The sequence below is a fragment of the Hypanus sabinus genome, chromosome 27 (genome assembly GCF_030144855.1).
Source record: "Hypanus sabinus isolate sHypSab1 chromosome 27, sHypSab1.hap1, whole genome shotgun sequence".
Taxonomy (NCBI): Eukaryota; Metazoa; Chordata; class Chondrichthyes; order Myliobatiformes; family Dasyatidae; genus Hypanus; species Hypanus sabinus.
Window position 1 is genome coordinate 23,982,618 of NC_082732.1, and position 22,963 is coordinate 24,005,580.

The 22,963-nt window shown below is 39.8% G+C and overlaps 1 protein-coding gene across 1 annotated transcript in view; it reads right to left on the reverse strand.

Moving 5' to 3' along the window:
• tmco4 (transmembrane and coiled-coil domains 4) overlaps positions 1-22,963 on the reverse strand; it is a 90,627-nt gene that overhangs the window by 8,200 nt on the left and 59,464 nt on the right. Inside the window, exons 12-13 of the mRNA XM_059951982.1 lie at positions 19,096-19,213; positions 17,539-17,656 (exon numbers count right to left, since the gene is read on the reverse strand). Coding sequence (XP_059807965.1) covers positions 17,539-17,656; positions 19,096-19,213 — 236 coding nt within the window. The remainder of the gene's footprint in view (positions 1-17,538; positions 17,657-19,095; positions 19,214-22,963) is intronic.

Below are 22,963 nucleotides of genomic sequence, written 5' to 3' on the forward strand. Positions count from 1 at the left end.
TTCCACTGGTAGGTGAGACTAGAACAAGGGGACGTAGCCTCAAGATTAGGGGGAGTAAATTTAGGATGGAGATTAGGAGGAACTGCTTTTCCCAGAGAGTGGTGAATCTGTGGAATTCTCTGCCCAATGAAGCAGCGGAGGCTACCTCAGTAAATATACTTAAGATAAGGTTGGACAGATTTTGCATGGTAGGGGAATTAAAGGTTATGGAGAAAAGGCGTGTAGGTGGAGATGAGTCCATGGTCAGATCAGCATGAATTTATCCAATGGGCCAGATGGCCTACTCCTGCTCCTATTTCTTATGTTCTTATTAAATTTCACATAAGAAAAATACAGAATATGACTTATTTGAGCCTAGATAGTTTCTATCACAGTAATTAAATATACTATTAATAAGTTAAAGTCATAGACGTATCAATGTGTAGATTTTCTGGGTATTTTGCTGTCGGCATTTCGTATAAGATTGCTTTGAGTGACTTCAACTTGATTGCGGTGGAGAAACAGTGCAGCCTGTGCAGGATCAGTGATGGCAACATCAGCAAAAGGAGTTTTAAAATTATATTTCTTTAAATATCAATCATATTTTATCTGTTGTACATGTTTACATTCTGATCCTTATTTAGCTCTTGGTCTAGTGTTTATAAAATTAATTGAAGAATTCTGAGAAGGAATTTCTGATGTGATTTATTGCTCAGCCAGATGATGAGACCAGAACGGCTAGAGGTCAGGTGAAGGGCCATTTGTGTAGCTCCATCTCCCACTTGAAGTCCTAATTCAGATTCTAATCTGTGGCACCCTGTCTTTCAGTCATATCCAGCAGTGTAATCTGAGTAGCAAAACGCAACCAAGGCATAGCAAAGATAAATCATGAAGCAGTTATAAAATAACACCAACTTGGAGTTTTCAAGGAAGCAATAACTCTGGGTGTTCTCGATCTCATGGGAAAATGACAGCAAATGCCTATAACTTTGCAATCATTAAGAACCACTGGTTTAAAAATAGGCACAGTGCGGCATTGTAGTTTAGCGGTTAGTGCTACACTTCACAGCATGTCAGCTGTAGGATCTGGGTTCAATTCCTGCCACTGTCTGTAATGTACACTCTCCCCGACCACATTCCAAAGTCATAAGGATTAGGGTTAGTGGGTCAGGGGCACGGCTACGTTGACACCTTTAAGTACGGCGACACTTGTGGGGCTATCCAGCATAATCTTAGCTCATTTGATTTGATGCAAACTGACACATTTCACTGTATACTTTGATGTACATGTGACAAATAACGCTCAAGCAAATCTTTGTCTTTATGAATCAAGTAAATTCAACAGGTGACTTTCTGAAGGCAAAAAAATGTTGATTCTAAGGCATATGTAGGGGGATCCCAGGAGTTAGATACAAATCTGCTACTTAGTAACTTAATAAAACTTACTACTTCTCACAGTCACTTTAGATCAATGAACAAGAGAAAATCTGCAGATGCTGGAAATCTGAGCAAAATGCTGGAGAAACTCAGCATACCAGGCAGCGTCTATGGAAAGAAGTACAGCTTCGGGCTAAGTACCCTTTTTGCCTTTCATTGCCAATATGTGCAAATAGTTCAGGAGTAAATTTAAGCTCAACTCAACTCTCTTTCTGCAGTGCTTTATGCAAGCTCACAACATTTGCCTGTGATGAATAATCTTATCCTCAATGTACTTAAATGTACCTACGTAGCTTCTGACGCATTCACAAGAACAGAATTCCACTCTGATATGTTTCATGTGTGACACTTGGACTTTTAGAATGTTGATAACTCACCACTTTGGGTAAGGAACACAAAATGGTGAGTTATCAACATTCTCAAGTAGACAAATGTCCTTGAGTCACATGTGAAACATATCTGAGTGGAATTCTTTATGAATCAAGAAGATGGTGCTCTGGGATTTATTCAGTGAGAAACCGGTTTTGCATCGGCAAAGTGCAGCAAGATCTACCTTGTTAAATATGGATGAGCAGATATCTACTCATTCTTCTTAACTAGTTCAGCACATTGGTTGCTAGAACCCAAGTGCAGGTCTACAGTAAAGGAGTAAAGCAAAACCTCTCTCATATTAACAAGACTTAGAGAACTCACTCTGTAATCTCATAATGACTGGATATTAAAAGTCTAACCTCAGAACAATCAAAGCCATGCAAATATCACCGAAACAGGAAACACAAAGCCAACACATTAATTCCATGGTAGGATAATACTCAATCCATAAAACAAACTTTTCTGTAATAGGACAAAAAGTTAATAGATTATGTTCACCAGAATAGGGCACCCAAATCCAAAATTCTAATTTCACAGAATAGCAGGACATCCAAGGTCAAGACACTGTCCCAATACAGGAAACCAGTGACACTAATGTCATGGTAACATAAGACTAAAAGCCAGCACATTAAGCTCTCAGTAACAGGACATTTAAAGGCAATACACAAACCTCATGGTAACAAGACTCGCAAAAACAATACATTAACCTCACAGTAAAAGGACGATCAAAGCCAAGTACACTAACATCATTGTAATAGGACACTGAAAGCCTATACACCTAACTTCACAGAAGCAGAACACTCAATGTCCAAGAATTACTTACTGTGTTCTGAAGGAGACAGAACAAACTGTTTCCTCTAGCACTACAAAAAAAATGCATCATACCGCAGGAGCTAAAGCAAATCTTTCAAACATCTCATTACAAACAGATGGTTTGCATATCTCATCTACAGCTAGTGAGAGCTTCTGGTTCTCCACAAATTATCTGGATGTGTGTGTTTTTTTCCCTGAGAATTGAAACGGAACAAAACAAAACTATGTCTTGCCAGTTAAAAAGAAATGCACTATGTGAACACATCTGACTATGTAAATCCTTCCAATGAGTCTGGATATAAGTTTTGTGGTTTGCAGTAAATTAGATTGGATTTTGGCCATTTTACAAATAACAGGACATTTGAAGCGCTGAAAGAAAGCTATTCAACTGGAAGAGCAATCTCACTCATCCCACTTTCCTTTCAGATACTTACCCTGTTTCCTTCAAATGAATCCAAGTCCACCACAACCCATGTATTTCAGACCCTAAGCACACATGATTAAAAAAAACCTTCCTGTCATTTTTGTTTGTTTTCTAATTATCTTCAGCCTTGCTCCTAGTTGTTGTTCCCTCAATCAAAGGGAAAAAATTTCTATGAGTCTGTATTCTTCATGATTTTACATACCAGATCTCCTTGAAACCTTTTCTGTTCCAAAGAGAACAATTACTGCTACACCAATCAATTCACATAACTGAGGTCCTTCATCCTTGGTTAAAGTTTACTTTGATGCCATGGAAGAATAGGTTTTGAGCTGCTGATTTAAAAGTCAAGATATGGAGTAAAACAACATGGAAATAGGCCCTTTGCCCCAACTTGTCCATGCCAGCCATAGTGCCCGCAAACCCATTTGCTCATATCCCAATAACCCCTCCTACCAATGTACTTATCCAAATGACTTTTAAATTATGTTTCTGTGCCTGCCTCAACCACTTCATCTGGCAGATTATTTTATACACGCAGAACCCACTGCATGAAGAAGAGACATATTTTCCCGCTGACCAGGCCCTGGCTTCAGCTGACCAACATGTTCCACTCTGATCCCTTGCCTAATGGCTGACTACCATGCTCTCTATTTGGTTCAAAATAGTTAGTTACTGTCTGTTACACCGCTGGCATTGAGGGCAGCAATGCATTTTCCATTGCTGTTTCTGTAACAATTTTGTTTGTCCGGTCAGGGTCCAGCCAACATAGCTCTCTGGGTCATTGAGGCACTGAAGCCTCCAAACCTGTTGTGGTCCTTATGGAGGTTGGTCCAAAATGTTCTGTTGAATTTCCCACAGACCTTTTTAGTTTAAATCAGGGCATTTTCTAATTTTAGGGTGCTATTAAAACTCTTACATATGGTGCATATGTCCAATTTACGTCAAACTTACTTTGTATATTATTACAAATACCTGGGGATATGAATTGACAATAAACTGGACTGGTCAAAGAACACGGAGGCTGTCTACAAGAAGGGTCAGAGCCGTCTCTACTTCCTGAGGAAATTGAGGTCCTTTAACATCTTCCGGATGATGCTAAGGATGTTCTATGAGTCTGTAGTGGCCAGTGCTATCACGTTTGCTGTTGTGTGCTGGGGCAGCAGGCTGAGGGTAGCAGACACCAACAGAATCAACAAACTCATTTGTAAGGCCAGGGATGTTGTGGGGGTGCAACTGGACTCTCTGACGGTGGTGTCTGAAAAGAGGATGCTGTCCAAGTTGCATGCCATCTTGGACAATGACTCCCATCCACTCCATAATGTACTGGTTAGGCACGGGAGTACGTTCAGCCAGAGACTCATTCCACCAAGATGCAACACTGAGCGTCATAGGAAGTCATTCCTGCCTGTGGCCATCAAACTTTACAACTCCTCCCTCGGAGTGTCAGACACCCTGAGCCAATAGGCTGGTCCTGGACTTATTTCCACTTATATACTTATACTAATATACTTACTATTATTTAATTATTTATGGTTTTATGTTGCTATATTTCTACACTATTCTTGGTTGGTGAGACTAACAAAACCCACTTTCCCTCGGGATCAATAAAGTATGTCTGCCTGTCTGTGTGTCTGTCTGACTAACCTAAATTTTTTACTGGGTGACAGGTGAGATATTCCCTATCTGTCCCTACAGCTGAATGGTCTGCCATCCCTCAATGTCACACAAAGGCCACAGTGACCCTGGTGAGCAGACGCCTCCTGTGGATTAGTATTAGTGTAATAATATTGTCAAGTTAGTGTCAAACTGAAGTACAGGCAAATTGTAACCACACCAAATGCAATTATAAATTCATGTGGTTAGATCTGATGCAACTGCTACCTCATTAGGCTCTGGACCAAGTATTTAATGGTCAGCATAGACAGTGAAGTACTTGCGCTTCTAGGATAAGCCAGTCAAAACCAGTGAGAAATAATCAGGATTGTCTAAGATTTAAAACAATGTACAAAGTAACAGTGAAAACACAAATCCCACCCTTGATGTTATTATGAATTTGTTTTAACTGAAAATCAGGATGACTCACTTAACAGACTGGTAGAGGGCTGAATATCTGTACCACGATATTTGTTTATCAGCCTTTCCCTTTGTGTTGGTTAATTCAATGGTGACCCCAGTGCCTTTATGCATCACATCAGGTGGAGAAGCATTTACATTCAGCGTTGTTATGGTAAAACGTTGCAGTGAAACACAAGTGATGTTGAGGGGAATGAAAGCTGTGATGCTAAAATGTAGACAAGAAGCAGATGAAACTAAGGAATTGGAAAACAAAAGATTGTATCAGAATAATGAGTGTTGCCTTGGATTCAGTAGTGAACTCAGTAATCACTAGAATGTTTCAGCTTCAATTAGCCCCTGGCAATATCTCATTTTAAATTGCATAGGAAATCATAGCAGAAGAGTATCACGCAGTGAGGGATACAATAGGCTCTTTTCTCAAACACGGTTGCTCTGTCAAACATTGAGATGTACACTCTTGTTAAAATGAGCACTCTTCAACTGCCACACATGTAAACAACATCACGTTCCTTCAGTGTTTTTTTCTGCTGATGGGCAGAGTGTAGCACCATTGCTGGTGCATGCACACACCAGAGATCTTCACAAGAACGCACACTGCTTGCTGCAAACTGCAGGTCCATGTGTTAGCACATACTGGTTTGTGTATGCACATCATCGTGGATGCAAATAATTGATCCAATGCCTAGTAAGTTGGCGCAACACCCTTCAGGTATGACTGGGTGCTACTAACATCACTGGCTTATAAAGATAAAATGCTAAGTGAATCTATCTCACGGCTCAGAAGCAGTCTCCTGTTCCAACCTTATACTTGGCCTTGAGCATAATAAGTTAACAATTGCATCGGTTCCAACCATACAAGCTGATTGCTGTATCAGGTGTAGTTATACTGTGCCTGTAATTCAATTTCTGTTTTGATTGACGCTGATGCGCTTTCAAGATAATACTCAGTTAAACTGCTGGGGATGCTTTATCACCTGTTATAATTTGTTCATCACGCCAATGTGTTTTCCTTGCTCTTTATTAGGAATGGTCAGTTCACGGAACTAAATCAAGGCTCACTCCATCACCCTCTTACTGGTCAATTTACATCCTGCCACCTGCTGTTAACTGCAAATACCAAAACTTCAAATTAGCAATTTACAACATTTTAAATAGGGTTGGGTTAAGTCCACTAATTTCTTCAATACCACTCTTTGTTGATGGCAATTTCTTCCAATTCCTTATCCCATCTAGACCTGCTGATCCCCACTATCTCCAGGAGACTGCCAGTGTCATACTGTCTAAGGACCATTACTTTGTGGTTATACTTTGTTGGATTCACAAAACTTACAGCAATCAGCAATATACAATAGTTCTGTGATTTGTTCCGAGTTCCAGGTGTCCCATAACTGCACTGCTCTTGTGGCAATTAGCAACATGAATTCTTTTCAACGTCAGAAGTGAGAGGAAAAAAGTCAAAGCATGTCTGAGATGCTCAGATTTGGCATTTTTATAAGATTGTGAAAACTGGTAGAACAAAGAACAGACTTAAGAATAGAAAGTGGGTACAACGATTGTTAAATTTTCTTACAATTTTAATTTTTTGGATGGACAGCTATATTATACTATGAATGCAATGAGTATGGTGCAGGGAAGGTCAGCAGATCATTGACTTCAGAGACTCTGACCCTCATTTGCTTTTAACTATCTGTATTCTGCAAAGAGTACTTTTTGCTCAAGTGTAGTTTTGATTTTCACTGTAAGTTAGCTATGTATTATAACAAGTTTGGGACTGGACAGAATAATGAACTCTTCAAAGTTGTCCCGTACAAAATTTAGAGCATGGAGTAAAATGGTCTTCTTGTACTCAGTCTGAGATATATTAAGCAAATAAATTCTTACTGTACAAAAACTATATGGCATCAGGTTTCATTAAACTGTTCACCCATTTTAATGCCACCAATTATATTCATCTTATTTCAGTTAGACTAACCTTTGCATGCTTGATTCCCTTTGTAAGTTATAAAGTTAATCAGTCCATTGAAGGTGCTACATTCCATCTACTCACCTTGAAACAAGCAATTTCAAAATCTGGTATCATCTACACAGTTTTGTTCATCTACATAGTGCCCCTTGATGATGCCACCTAAAGACATGAAGTAAACCATGCTCTGCATCTACACCAAATTTCAGACCCAGCCAAACCCTAGCTATCAGTCAATTCCCCTTCTACAATGCCGTAGGTTTCTATACTCTTCTGTATATGTGCAAGAAATATTAAATTTATGCAAGGCTCACTGAATCTGGAGTGAATTATAAAACTACTGTAGATATTCAGCAATAACGCATACAAAATCCTGGAGGAACTCACCAGGTCAGGCAGCATCTATGTAAAGGAATAAAGAATTGACATTTCAGGCTGGGACTCTTCATTGGGACTGGACAGGAAGAGGGAAGAAGCCAGAATAAGATGGCAGGGGTCCCCCCTTCTTCCACTCCCCATTCTGGCTCCTCGCTTACCTCTTCTCTACTCCTTGTCTGCCAACCACTTCCCTTTGGCACTCCTCCTCCTTCCCTTTCTCCTGTAGTCCACTCTCCTATCTGATGCCTCCTTTTACCTTTTCCGCCCTTCATCTCCCAGCTTCACACTTCATCCTCCCTCACCCATCCATTTACCTTCCCCCATCATCTGGCTTTCCCTATCCTCTTCCAGCTTTTACTTCTCCTCCCCCCTCCACCTTCTTATTCTGCCTTCCTCCCCCCTTCCTTTCCTATATGGGTGACTGGAAAAGTTAGCTGTGTTCATTAACAAAGTCGTGAACAGAACTGTCAAACAAATAAGCAGTAAGAAGGTCTGAAGAGCCGTGCAGACCAAAATGATTAAATGTTGCATGCAATAGATCAGCTTGGTAACTGGCACTGATATGCCAGATCTTGCTGTGACGTATTATCTGTTCCTGTTGCATGGTTTATTACATGCATAAATAATATTAAACATCTGGTGTTGAGGAAATTATAAAGCTAATACACATCAGGGAAACAGAAAGAGTAACGTAAAATGTAGCCTCTGAAATACAGAAAGAACACACATTAGGAGTATACACTCGGTGACTACTTTATCACGTGGCCATTGAGTGCACGTTTGTGGTCTTTTGCTTTTGTAGCCCATCCACTTCAAGGTTCATTGTGTTGTGCGTTCAGAGATGCTCCTCTGCACACCACTGTTGTCACGTGTGTTTGTTTGGGTTAGTCACCTCCCAGTCGGCTTGAACCGGTCTGGCCATTCTGCTCTGACCCCTCTCATTAACGAGATGTTTTTGCCCACAGAACTGCCACTCACTGCACCACCCTCTGTAACTTGAGACACTGTTGTGCATGAAAGTCCCAGGAGATCAGCAATTTTTGAGATACTCAAAGCAGCACGTCTGCTACCAACAATCATTCCACAGTCAAAATCACTTAGATCACACTTCTTCCCCATTCTGATGTTTAGCCTGAACAACAACTAAACCGCCCCTTCTTCTTGTAAAGTTTAATGGTGGCTGGCAGACCAACATAAGGTGCATTACCGCCATCTACTGAGTTGGATTGTGGAGCAAAAAGAAAGGACCTATACCCACTTCATTCCATTGCCCAAATAAATAACTCAAACAGCATCAAAGCATCTGATGTTTTTCCAGAAAGTATGCACTTATGTATGATAGCAGTGATATCCTAACAAATTTTCCATGTTAAACTGTCAGTCCCAAAGATTTCAATTTAACAATTAACTGTTTCCTTAGCACCTCATAGGAACTGCATTAAAACTGTATATGCTGCACTGTTTCTTAACAAGTGCATTTCCTACGAATGCCCGTATCATTCATATTAATTCTAAACAAGGAACTATTCAACCTAGTACGTTGAATACATAATGTGTAATTATAACTCTTCCCTCCTTTTATACCCATCTCCCAGCTGAGCTCTCAACATATAGAAAGGCCATCCTTTCTTTTCCTTATCCCCAACATTGTTGCCATAGTGATCGAATAACTTTTTTAAAATTATGGCTTTCATCTTCCCTTTATGCAAAGGCACCACTACATTTATATCCTTAATTTTAAGTGATTACTTGGCAAGAATGTCTGCCACCTTATTTCATTCGCCCCCAACATGGGCAGGGACCAATAAGAAATGTATACACAGACCTACACCCTGCAGCCTCAACTGATGTTGTCCAATCTCAAGAAGGATGTCTGACCTGCAATTTGAAATACCCTTTTTAATAGACATTGAGATCAAGAACCAATCAGACCACTTAAGTATATAATCAGGAGGCATTCCTTCAACCCAATCCAAGGCTACGATGATAGCCAGCATTTCAGGCATGAATGCTGATACTTTGCCTAATAATTGTTTCTTAATAGTCATGTGAAACTTTGGAACATTATCTGAAACACCTGAATGACCTGAGGATTTTTTTCATCTGTGTAGATATGCAAGAATCCATAATATCTGGGTTGCATATGTTGCTGAACTTCCTGTGCCACTCATATACCATTGCTCTTTATCTTGATCTTTTCCTCAAGCTCCAAATCAACCACAAGCAAAGAAAAAAACAAGGAGGAGCAGCAGAAAGGGGTACACTGGGTCAATATTCCTCATTAAACAAACTACGATCTTGTGTCGATTCATTTCCCATCCACCCAAACTGAAGACCTTATGAATACAGCAATCTCAATTCTCTACTAATGTAAAGCTATTTCATCCATTTCTACCAGTGATGCCGAAACTGGGAATGATTTAATAATCTCAATGCTTGAGCTTGAATTTTATCTAGAGGCTTTAAGATCATTGGTGTGGCTGACCCATAAGTAACATATTTATAATCAAAGTCAGATCTGATCAAAACAATATATATTTGTCTTGGTAACCTCCTACTCACACCCCAATCACACCCAACTAAGTGCCTGAGCACATTAAGGGCTTTGTCACACTTCTCCAGAATTTTATTCGCATGCACCTTCCATGTTAGCCTGGTGCCCATCAACATAACTAAAAACTTTACACTGACTCTTATTTAAGAGTTTCACCATATAACTTAAGATCAATTTGGGCTGTAATGTTCCTTTCAGAAAAGCAAATTACTTGTGTCTTTGCAACAGAAAACCTAAACTCCCACTGACATCCCTTTATTAAAAACAGCCCACTGTTTCCCATCTAAATAATTTATATTCCTGCCTCTCAACTGAACCTCTTGAAGAGGTCTGCATGCTTTTATGCATCGGGTTTGTGTAACATGATTGGCTGATTAAATATTTACATTAACGGGGTGTATAGGTGTATCTAATAAAGTGACCACTGAGTGTATAGAGAGTTGATGGTACTGAGGGAACGATAGTCTGAAATGCAAAGGGAGATTTTCATGCTCACTTATTAATTTCAGGAAGTAGGAGTGAAAGGAGGAACCTTTAAAAAGACAAGCATCATTGATTGGTTAATAAGAGGATACTTTAGCCAATAAAAGGAAGGTAAGGTTAAGAGGAGTAGATATTGTAGCAGTTGGGGATTTTATTTTTTTGTTTGTCTTTATCATTAGATTTGGTATACACAGGATGGCAGTTATGATAGTGGAATGCTTCTCCTGCAAGATGTGGGAAGTTAGGGAACCTCATGGTCTTCCTGATAACTACAGCTAAGGGAAGTACACCCAATTGCAGCACCTGACAAGCTGGGTCAAGGGCATGCAGCTGGTTTTGGATCCACTCAGGATCAACTGAGTGTTGTAGATTACTTTTGCTGAGGTGGTCACATCCAATGTACAAGCTGCAGAAAGATGGATGACTGGTGGGAAAGTGAGAGTAGGCAGAGATTGCAGCGTTCCCCTATGACCATTTCCCTCACTAACCAGGTTACCTTTATGGGTACTTCTGGAAGGTGATTGATTAAGTGTGGGCAGTATCATCCACAAAACATGCCATGCCATTGTGACATGGGTGATCGTGGTCCCATGACCATGATTGTTCTTGGCAAATTTTTCTACAGAAGTGGTTTGCCATTGCCACCTTCTGGGCAGTGTCTCCACAAGATGAGTGAACCAAGCCATGATCAATACTCTTCAGAGATTGCCTGCCTGTTGTCAGTGGTTGCATAACCAGGACTTGTGATATGCGCCAACTGCTCCCATGGCTTCACATGACCCTGATCGAGGGGACTAAGCAGGTGCCACACCTTGTCCAAGGGAGACCTGCAGGCTAGCAGAAGGAGAAGCACCTTATACCTCCTTTGGTAGAGATGTATCTCCGCCCCACCACCCACTAGCAGCAGCAGAGCTGGGTGGGGCCGCCTAAGTGTACTGTGTTCTTGGACTTTGCAGGAAGCTAGAGAGGAAATTACAGAGGCTCTTGTGGAGATATTTCTTTCATCATTAGCCACTGGTAAAATTTTGGAAGATGGGTAATGTTGCTTTGGAATGACAGCAAGCCAGGGAACTATAGGCTGGTGAGCCTGATATCCATAAGATATAGGAGCAGAATTAGGCCATTTGGCCCATCGAATCTGCTCTGCCATTTCTTCATGGCTGATTTAGTTTTCCTCTCAGCCCCAGTCTCCTGCCTCTACCCCTCACCCCCAGTATCCTTTCATGCCTTGACCAATCAAGCCATCTCTCAACCTCTGCCTTAAATATACATGAAGACTTGGTTCCATAGCTGCTTGTGGCAACGAATTTCAGAGACTCACCACTCTCTAGGTAAAGTAATTCCTCCTCAGCTATGCCCCTCTATTCTGAGGCTGTGTCTTCTGGTCTTATACTCTCCCACATTAGCAAACATCTTCTCCACATTTACTCTATCAAGACCTTTCACCATTCAATAGGTTGTTATTAGATCACTCCTCATTTTTCTGAATTCTAGTGAATATCACTGGTAAGGAAGTTACTGGAGGGAATTCTGAGGGGCAGAATCTACCAGCATTTGGATACAGTCTGATTTGGAGAAGTCAACACGGCTTTGTGTGTGGGAAGTCGTGTTAATGAATCTTTTGGAAGTTTTGGAAGAGCTATCCAAAAGAGTAAGTGAATACAGGGCACTGGACGTGCTTTATTTGGACTTTGGCCATTAGTAAGGCTGCACTTGGGAGTATTATGAACAATTTTAGTCACTTTGTTAAAGGAACAGTAAGGTCAATTTGGAAAGAGTGCAGAAAAGATTTGAGGATGTTGCTACTGCTATTCCTATACTGTGTTATAGGAAAAGGTTAACCAGAGTAGATTTGCCTTCCTTGGTACACAAGAGAAAAAGCAAAACCAAAGAGCTAGTTATTGACTACAGGAGGAAATAGCTGGAGGTCCATGAGCCAGTCCTCATTAGGGTAAAAGAGGTGGACAGGAGTCAGTGGTTTTAAATTCACTGACACCAACGTATCAGAATATTGGTCTTGGAACTAGCATATAATAGTCCTCAAAGAAGCCATGGCTTTCTTAGTTTGCGCAGATTCAATACGTCACCAAAAAAAACTCTGACTAACTTCTATAGATGCACAGTATCCTAACCAGGTGCTTCACTGCCTGATATGGAAATACCAATGCCCAGAGGGGAAAAAAGGCCATGGGAAGTGGTAGATACAGACCTGTCCATCACAGGTGAAGCTCTCCCCACCTCTCAGTGCTGTCACAAGAAAGCAGCATTCATCATCAAAGACCCTCACCATCTGGGCCGTGCCCTTTTCTCACAACTACCATCGGGTAGGAGGTACAGAAGTCTGGGGTCCCACACCTGCAGGTTCCGAAAGAGTTATTACCCCACAAACATCGGGCTCTCGAATTGGCACGGATAACTTCAATCACCACCACTCTGAAATGATTCTAAATCTGCAGACTCACTTTCAAGGACATTTTACAACTCAGATTCTCAATATTATTTATTTGCAGTTTGTCTTCTTTTGCACATTGGTGTTTGTCAGTCATAATTTTTTGTAAAATTCCATTGTATTTCTTTTTTTCTGTAAACACCTGCAGGAAAGTGAACTCAAGGTAGGAACGGTAACATTCATGTACTTAGATAATAAATTTACTTTGAATGAAGAGTGACCTTATAGAAATGTTTAAAATTATGAGAGACATTGGTGAAGTGGATGGCATCAGTCTTTTCACCAGGGTAGGGGAACCCTAGACCAGAATGCAATGGTTTAGGGTGGGGGGGGGGCGGAATTGAATAGGGACTTGAGGGAGCAACTTTATCATTGTGAGTATACAGTATGGGGCTAGCTGCCAGAGGAAGTGATTGGGACAGGTACAATAGAACCATTTAAGAAGCTCTTGGGTACATACATGGAGGGATACGGGCTGAGAATAGGAAATTGATGCTGGCTGAGTGGACAAAGTGGTCAGCATAGACTGGTTGGGCTGAAGGGCTTGTACCTTTTCTGCATTGATCTGATTCTGTCTTAACATGGGGGTCACTTGAATGGTGTGAGACAAGAAATGCATCATTGTCATGGTCACTGTGATAGTGGGCTTTAATCATAACTGTTACTGGACCATTTTATTTCTTCGGCAGGGCAGAAAATGCATTACACAGATCAAACCTGGATACGGATTTGGAGGCAAAAAAAAATCCGAATTCTTGAGAGCAAAGGGAGGTTGGAATTAACCTGGTGGCCACAAGGGTGTAGGAAAGGCTTTATTGACAATGCTGAGGATTCATTTTGGGAGACTTAGAGGTTCACATTGTATGTGTTTCTGGATTCTGGTTACTTTTTTTTGCTGTTCTTGAGTGGTTTGATCTGGGCAATTGACGTGGACTAGGATGCTTTGGTGAAGAATGACACTAGGGTTCCCAGTGGACTAGTGGCGCGGGACTGAGCTAAACGGAATACTACTGGACTGCTGGTTTGATGTTTGATATTCTTTGTGGTTTGCTGGCTTTCTGCTATTAGGCAATTTGCTCTTTTTTTCACACGTTGGGTGTTTGATGTTTCTTTGAACAGGTTCCACTGTGTTTCTTTGTTTCGTGCCTGTCTGTGGCCAGACAAATCTCCACGCTGTGTTCTGTATACATATTTTGATAATAAATGTACTTTGAATCTTTTGAATGGGAATCCTGAACAGGAAGACGAGGCAAGAAATCCACTTAGAATTTTGGAGCAGATATTAACTGGGAGAGAGGTGAATTGAGGGGATATGAAGCTGGCTGAGTATCTTACTTTCTCTTGGTTATCTGAGGTATTTATACATATTGTGATTTATGTGATCCATAAAGGATTAAATGCATGGAACTTATGGAGTTAAGAAGGGGAGAAAGATCAAATCTCATGTTGAGTTGCTGTCATGGTGAAGTTCCAGATAATGTTATTCAGGATGCTTGGTAAGTTATTGTTCTGCCACAGTATCAAATGCTGCTCTTTAAATTTTGCTAATATCGCTTTTCAAGGCCCTGCATGCTAATGCCTGACCTGGATGAGCTGAGGTACCAAATTTCAGCTTGGAAGACAATGAGAGGGGCCATTATTAGGCCTCTTCAGGCAATGAGGACAGTGAGCCATTTATATTTTCTTGTGTCCAGCCTCTTCGAAATGTTTTTGGCAGGAATAATTTCTAATTATTTTCTTTGCCCATTTTGCAAAGTGAGCTGTAATGCATTCTTTTCGTAGGTGTGAATTTTAACTTGTGACTCAATCTTCTATGAATCACTGGTTGAATTTAGATGCCAGTTAGCTGAGCTGTTGCTGTGTATACTGAATGTTTGTTATTTAGTACAAGGACTGCAAGGTCTGACAGAAAAAAGATTACCCTAAACGTGTCAGGCATTCATTATCTGGCAAGAGATCAAAACAGATCCCTGTTCTCATGTGTCCAGCTCACAATGCCTACCTTCACATTACAATAATGCATTTCTCTATTAACAATCTGTATTTCTGGCTGTCTCTGCTTGAATTACTTTTCCTCCTAGCCTATGTTTTATTTTTCTTGCCTGTCCAAATTTCTAACTCCATCGCTAACTTCACTAATTTTCATCAAAACTTCCAGTATTGGTATAAATTTTACCTGGTCATCAAATCTTATTTTCATATGCTGAAGGTTTAAGCTGCACTACAATGAACGTCCCGAAGGAAACAGTCAGTGTCTCACATAGCATTAAAAATAGCTGGTAGCTGCAATTAGCTTCAGAGTCATAGCCACTGTCAAATTTTCATTACCACACCGATTGTTTAATATCATGGGCTTTTACTGCCACAATACAGCTTTGAATGAAAGAAACAGCATTTATTATGCCCATCAAGGATGTTCCAATGCTCAACTGGGGTGGGTGGGGGGGGGGGGGGGAAGAGAAAGAGCAGCATCTCCTCAGTTTTAAAAAGTTCATTTTATAACCTCTTATCAAAATGCTTAAGTCAATGCAGCACTTCTCAAAGCATGATAAATGATCAGTTAAACTGGAGGTATAATAAATGTTGTGGAACTATCCTGCTCTTGCAAGTGTTGCCCAGGCATCTGTTAAAGCTTTAGACTTGTACTTTCCAAATCAGGATCTAAATTAAACCGAAGGATGCTGAGGTGGAAGGAAATATGGTGGCTCCAACTAGCACCGGGAAATTTAAAATGATAAAGTACAATATTTTTCTGAGTTCAGTGAACTGAAGTGGTAACACTTTCTCTCCTGAAGATCCTGCCTGACCTGTTGAGTAAATCCACCAGTTTCCTTTTTTCTTTCCAGATTTACAACAACTGCGGTCCTGTTTCTCAAATGTTTTGTTATTATTGGTGCAATCTGTACAGCCTGTACCATGACTGTAGATGTTTTTGTGACTGGACTTTGTTTATTCCAATGTTTTTAATACTTAATCTGTTTACAACAAATCTGGCAAACCAACCTAGTACTGAAAATGGAAATAACTTTGGGTAAGTGGAACATAAACGTGTGCCTGATGAATGATAGGAGGTGACTAATATACGTAAATGGGTGCCAATAGTAAAATTTTCTTAAGTATTTCCAATATATATTACATGTTGATTGTAGTTATTCTATTAACTATAAATAGATTTGAACACATGTAAAGCAGCATATTTTTGGTATTGCTATTGTTACTTTCAGAAACTTGCAATTTTTTTTCTGGTTTAGTGACAGTCAAAACAATTTTAAAAACAAACTGGAAAGTAATCAGAGCACTTTCAGATTTCCAGGTCTTATGGCCTGTTATGTCCATTAACGAGGGACGGTGCAGAGCACACCAGGACGTCAGCATGCAGGAAACTTCACTGACAACCCTGCTTGTACGTTATGTGATCTCCTCCCATGTGGGAGTGGCTAACTGCGTGGCATAGGAATAACCTACAATTACCACTATGCGATATAGTCCGATTTCCTCTAATCTATTTCCACATATTCCCATGTCAATTCTATCACCCACCTTAATGATGGGCAAATTACAACAGTAAATTAACGTACTAACCTGCAGGAGGGAATTCATGTGGTCAAAGGGAAAATGTGCAAACTCCACACTGCTCAGGACTGAAATCTGGTTGCTGGAGTAATGAGACAATAGCTCTCCTAATGGCACCATTGTGCCTCTCGTAAGAGCATTTACGAACAACAGCACTTTTTAGCAGATTAATAACATTTAACTTTTCGAATGCAACTAATAAAAGTGTAAAAGGCCTTACATGACTTTTGTTTCTTTATGGGCATTTAAATGCCAATGTTACTGAAGGGTTAATAAATGGCACCACAATGTATGAGGAGGAAACATGCAAACTGTAATGGAAAAGACCCATGACAGGCACTATCCAGGGTTAAAGAAAAACCACAGAATTAAAAGCCTTTTTTGTTTGCTGACTACTTAGGGTGCTAAATCAGGGAAATTACAATCAATGTTGTCAGTACTTCCACACATTCACAAAGGAACCAGGATACATCACCTCAGCAACAGCTTCAAGCTTTGACACTATGTCAGGATTCTCTTTGAGAACTGACTGCTAATTTTGCTGTCCAAGCCAAGTGTGCAGTGTAACAGTGCACAACTTAAACTGCAATTCATTTGAGGGCAGCAGAAACTGGAAATGTTCATGATACACCAAACCTTGATGCAGCATTTTGACTCAAAATGTTGACAAATTCTTTCCTCCCACAGATGCTACTTGATCTGATAAGTTCTTCCAGCAGAATGTTTATTGCTCCAGATTCCAGTATCTGGAGTCTCTTGTCTCCATTGTTACTTTCCTATTGCTGGGTTAAAGGAATATGCTTGGGGTAAAATCACAGTATCTAACAAAGTATTTGAACTGTAGATAGCTAAAATGTAAGACACATTCATAATGATGCTGAATTTAAAATTTTCTTCGCATGACAAAAAGACTCAACACATTTGGACCTGAGAAATTCAGCACTCAAAGTTGCATCTTAAAATTCATTTAAAATAAATCTAAAATTATTTTAATACATCAGAAATAAATTAGTTATAGAGAGGAGGTAGGTACTCACAATGGATGAAAGATCCACATTAATCATTTTTGTATCATCCATAACAATCGGCTGTAGACCTGCTACATTCAGTTGTACTGAAGAACTACGATACACAAAATTTAGAAGCCAGTCTCCCCTATAGGAGCAAACAAGAATTCCCTTTAGAACAAAGGTCTGGAAATCAACATAATCTCAAAAATAGATTTTGCCTGAAAATTCTACACTGAAATCTAGATATGCTTTGAGCTCATTCTGAGCTATACAACTGTTTTCTCTCTTAAGCAACTACATACTTCTAAACAAACTTCAGCTACATGAAGATCACACTTACTAATTTAGTGGCAATTACTTCAGACTTTACATTATTTAGTTAAGAAGTGATGAGACCCCATTAAAATAAATTTACCAATGAATCTAGTCCAGAATTATTTATTGTAATGCCTGCACTGTTGTTGTGCACTTTACGCAGTCCTGTGTAGGCCTGTAGTCTAGTGTAGCTTTCTCTGTGTTTTTTTTTATACGTAGTTCAGTCTAGTTTTTGTACTGTGTCATGTAAACCATGGTTCTAAAAAACATTGTCTCATTTTTACTATGTACTGTACCAGCAGTTATGGTCAAAATGACAATAGAAGTGACTTGACTTGACTTGAATTGCTATAATTTCAATCTGACAAAGTCAGGGAAACCAGACACGTGTAAGGCAGTTAATTCATCCAATAATTTTTCAATGTGTCTGTTCTGGCTCATTACAATCTAAAGCTAATTCCTTTCCTTTGCCCATTGTCATATTTCAGATATTGCCTAAGATATTAATTTATGACTCTGTTGGCCATGGTGCGGTTGACAGAAGGCAGTTTAAATGGCTTGGTATGGACTGGATGGGCCAAGTGGCCTGTTTCTGTTCTGTACTTTTCTCTGACTCGATAGAAAATGTACTGCCTCTCATGCATGTTCTTCGTATGCTGTGTTCTAATAATTTTCTGCATTAGTAAACTCCGCAAGTATCCTTGAGGAAGTTTCATACGGTAACAACCTTGCCCTCAGGTCAGAGTTCGGGTTCTCAGAATCCCACTCGAGACTTGAACTCAAAAGTACTCCAGATGCTTCAGGGTGGGCTTCATAATGAGACATTAAACCAAGGCCCAGTCTGTCTTCTCAAGTGGACCAAGAAGACCCCATGCCATTATTTCAAAGCATAGCTGAGTTTTCCAATAAAAACCTAACCCTGTCCAGTATTTATATTTAACCAAAATGATTAAATCTGATCCATTTCTGATTGTGTGTTACACACCCTTGTTTTAATGTACTCTCTGTTAAAGAAAACCCAAAAATAAGGGGACACCATCTTTGTACAGTAGTTCATTTCTATTTTTGAATTCAACCAAGTATAATGTTCCCTGCCTTCTATGTTTCATGATCCTAATAAACACCACTTCTATTTTTGTCCAGATCTCATTGCTGTTGCTTCCAATTTCAATCCATTATTCTATTTAACTATTTTCACATTTTAAAAATAAACAAAGGTTATTACAATTTGAGACATATGGGCTTAACAGGCAGGATATGCTTGGGTACCTGCAATAGCCATTAATTATACGGCCTGCAACCACTTTAGTGAGAGGTTTCCAGTGTTTGGTCCCACCTTCTACTGGTGCTCCCAGCAACACAACATCTTCAATAATTCCTTCACAATCTGCATAAACAAAAAAAAAGGGTGTAATAAAACCTCATGCATAAATTAATGATAAGGCACATAGTTACTAGGATATAAATGGCAACTGTTGAATCTCCTAAATCAACAGAGCAATCAAGATTAACCTGATTAGTTTAATAACTTACAGCAAAGAAACCCTTAATTATAAGGATACATTCTGAATGTAATTCAAGGCATTTATTTATTAAATATTTAACTGTAACTCTGAATACATGGTCTTAAATGGTGCTGTTAAATAGTACAAATGTCACCCAACAGACAGCAATAAAAGGAATATCCAGTTAATCTCTTCTCACTGACTCAGAGTGATGGGAAATTGATTGAGACACAGTGATGCTCTCTGATCTTCTTCTAATAGTTATCTCTTTAGCTTTATTGAAAACATAGTACTGATGGGCTGAATGGTCTGTGCTGTAATAATTCAATGACACATGGAATATGTATAACATTTTAAGGAAAAATGGTCCAGCTGTGGCTAGTAAGGCACTAGCATTAGATTACAAGAGTTATAAAGTTCTCAAAAAGAACAGCAAGCTTATGGAATGGGAACATTCCTGAATTCAGTACTGGAGAATCAGTAACCAAGGCAGAAATATCAAACAGATCATAAATAATTCTACAAATATGTAAAAATGAAGAAAGTTCATGCAGGTCACTTAATAGACCAAGACAGAAAAACTATGTTGTGAAATAAGAAAATGGCAAAGGTTAAACAAGTATCTGTTGGAAGACAAGGGAATCCAGCCCCATCCCCTCCCAGAAATGGTGAAGGACAGGTCTAAAATGAATGAGGAATTGAAAGAAATATACCGAAATAAAACAGGTCTGGAAAAATTAACAGGTCCAAAAGCTGATAAATCTCCAGGACCTGATTATCATTTTTTTTGTAAGAAGTTGACTGTGGAGATGGTTGATGAGTCCTGATGAATGGTCTTCGCCTATAAAGTTAACTGTTTATTCCTCTCCATCGATGTTGCCTAGACTGCTGAATTCCTCCAGCATCTTGCGTGCGTTGCTCTGGATTTCAGGTATCTCTTGTATTTATGGGCAGTCCCTTGTCTTTTTCCAGAAAGGATCCAATGGATTATAACCCTATTATTCAAGAAGAAGGGGGGAACAATGGAAGTGTAGGCCAATTAACTTGAGATCAGTAGTGAGGAAAGTTTCAAGAATAAATTGTGAAGTAAAGAGTTGAAGTTGTTTCAAAAATGAGCAGGGTTAATGTGAATTTATGAGAGGAAAAGCTTTAAGCTTGTAACTATTGGAATGAATAAGGGAAAACCAATATTGTATGTGGATTTTGATAGCAATAGATAATTAAAATTACAACTCACAGGATTGGAGCTGATATACTGACATAGATTAGGGGTGGTTAATGGAAAGAAAAAGACAGGAATAAATGGACCATCTTCAAATTCAGAGTTTTCACTGAGGTGCTTCAGGAACTGATACACATGTTCACGGCCAATAATAATGAATTTAAGAGAGGACCACGAGGTTGCACATAAGTTTTCTGACAATACAAAGCTGAGTGCCATGGCAAATTCAGTGGAAGATAGAGGATTTTCTGGAAGATACTGGCAGGCCAAGTGAATGAGCTTTGAAAATAATACTTAAATGTGCGAGGTGAGCTACTTATGTAAAAATAAGAGATACTAAGCATTTTTTTCAAAACACTTGTTACATAGGTTGGAGAAACTTGGGTTTTATACTCTGGAGCAGAGGCCTGATAGAAGTTTACAACATTATGAGAAGCATAGATAGTACATACTGTCAGAATATTTTACCCAGGATAGAACAGTCAAAACGAGAGGATTTGCAGAAACTCCTAGCAATTCAGGACAATGTTTCTCACCCCACTTCCTGTTAAGCTATTTGAGGTAACCTTTCTTTAGTCTTTCTTACTTCTCTTCTAAGATTTGTATATCTGTGCCCTTGTAATGCTACTGTGACACTGTAATTTCCTTTGGGATCAATAAAGTATCCATCTATCAATTCATCTCCTTCTATTTAAAGCAAAAGGGTTAACTTCAAAGATGATAATGTGCAGGGCAAGTTTCCTTGTAATGCACTATACAATCAGCTTGAGTAGCAACTTCAGGACTTGGAGTGGCATGAATGCCTGATGAAGGGTCTTGGCCTGAAACATCATTCACTTCCATAGATGCTGCCTGACCTGCTGAGTTACTCTATTTAACATAAAGTTAGCACAAAAATACCATTAAAAAATTATCTTCAATCAACTCCCTTGAATCTTCAATGCAGAGCCTGTTGCACCTCACACTCTGTCCTGGGCTCACAGCTTTCTTGTAGTGCCAGTTTATAATACTAGAAGCTGAGTGAGTTTTTCCTTTTGGAATACTTCCGTCAATACTTCCAAACTCCAATCAGATTAAAAGTTTATAGATGACAGAAAAGGGAAGGTAAGTTCAGCAGTTGTTGTTGCTGTTGACTGCCACTGAATCGTCTTTGACTCATGGGGTTTCAGTGGCAAGATACAGAAGTAGATTGCCAGGCCTTTCTTCCGCACAGATATTGCTGCTGCCCAGGTTGGGACCCGGCTGGATTCAAACTCAGGACCATCTGCCTGGAAGACCAAACTCAGGACCATCTGCCTGCAGATGACGCTACACCACCAGCTGGTTCTACAGTACAGGTGCTCAGGACAATTTGGGGTTGGAGTGGATTAGTGCTGACTCAAGGTATCCTCAATACTTGTGTGAAGTAAAACCGTATTAACAATCAGATTTATAAAGACAAACAGCACAGAAACAGGCTCTTCAGCCCATCGAACCTATGCTGCCAGCCACCCATATTCACACTAATCCTACTCTAACCTGTGTTATTTCCCCCTCATTTCGATCATCTCTTACCTTCACCAACATCCTAGGAGCAATCTGCAGTTACCCTACCTTTGGGTTATGTTAGGAAACTGGAGTACCAGAGGAAACCCAGACAAAGAGAGTGAAAACTCCACATGGCACTGGTGGTTAGGACTAAACCCGAGAGACACCAGCGCCAATGTGCAACTCCAATCCAGTACTTATTTTGCTATTATTTATTAAAAGATACAGCACAGTAGCTGTTCCTTCCGGGCCAAGAGCCCGCACCACCCAATTACGTCCATGTGATCAATTAACCTACTAATGTCTTTAGAATACGGGAGGAAACCAGAGCACCTGGAACACAAAGGGTGATGGGAAGAATGAACGAATTCCTTACGGGCTGCAGTGGAATTGAATCTGCATTGCAGGCGCTGTAGAAGCATTATGCTAGCCCCTATGCTAAAATTTAATGTCTCACTTCAGCTTTCTCATGGTATATTGACACTTGCAGTTTAAAGCAGGATTTTCAAATAAAAGATATCTTTGTTTCTGGTTGGGTCAACAAGTCTTTTTCTTCACCACTCAACATGCCTCAAAATTCAGTTTCAATGAAAGTGCACGTGTAAACAAGGGAGGAAGTTACAAGGTTGGCTTTAGTTCATCAGATACTTAGCTAGTCCAATATACAGTCTATCAAGGTGGTAGCAATTAGTGGAAGTAACGACATGAGGCAAAGACAGGGTAAGCAAAAAGAACCCATTTCCATTTACAGGGATGTCAGTCACTTGGGGGCACAGATTTTAGTTGGTTGATAAAGAACTAGAGGAGATTTGAGAAAACATGACTTTCTCTCTATGAGTGTTTGGGAACTCTGTAGAGAAACCCTCAGAAAACACAAACTGTG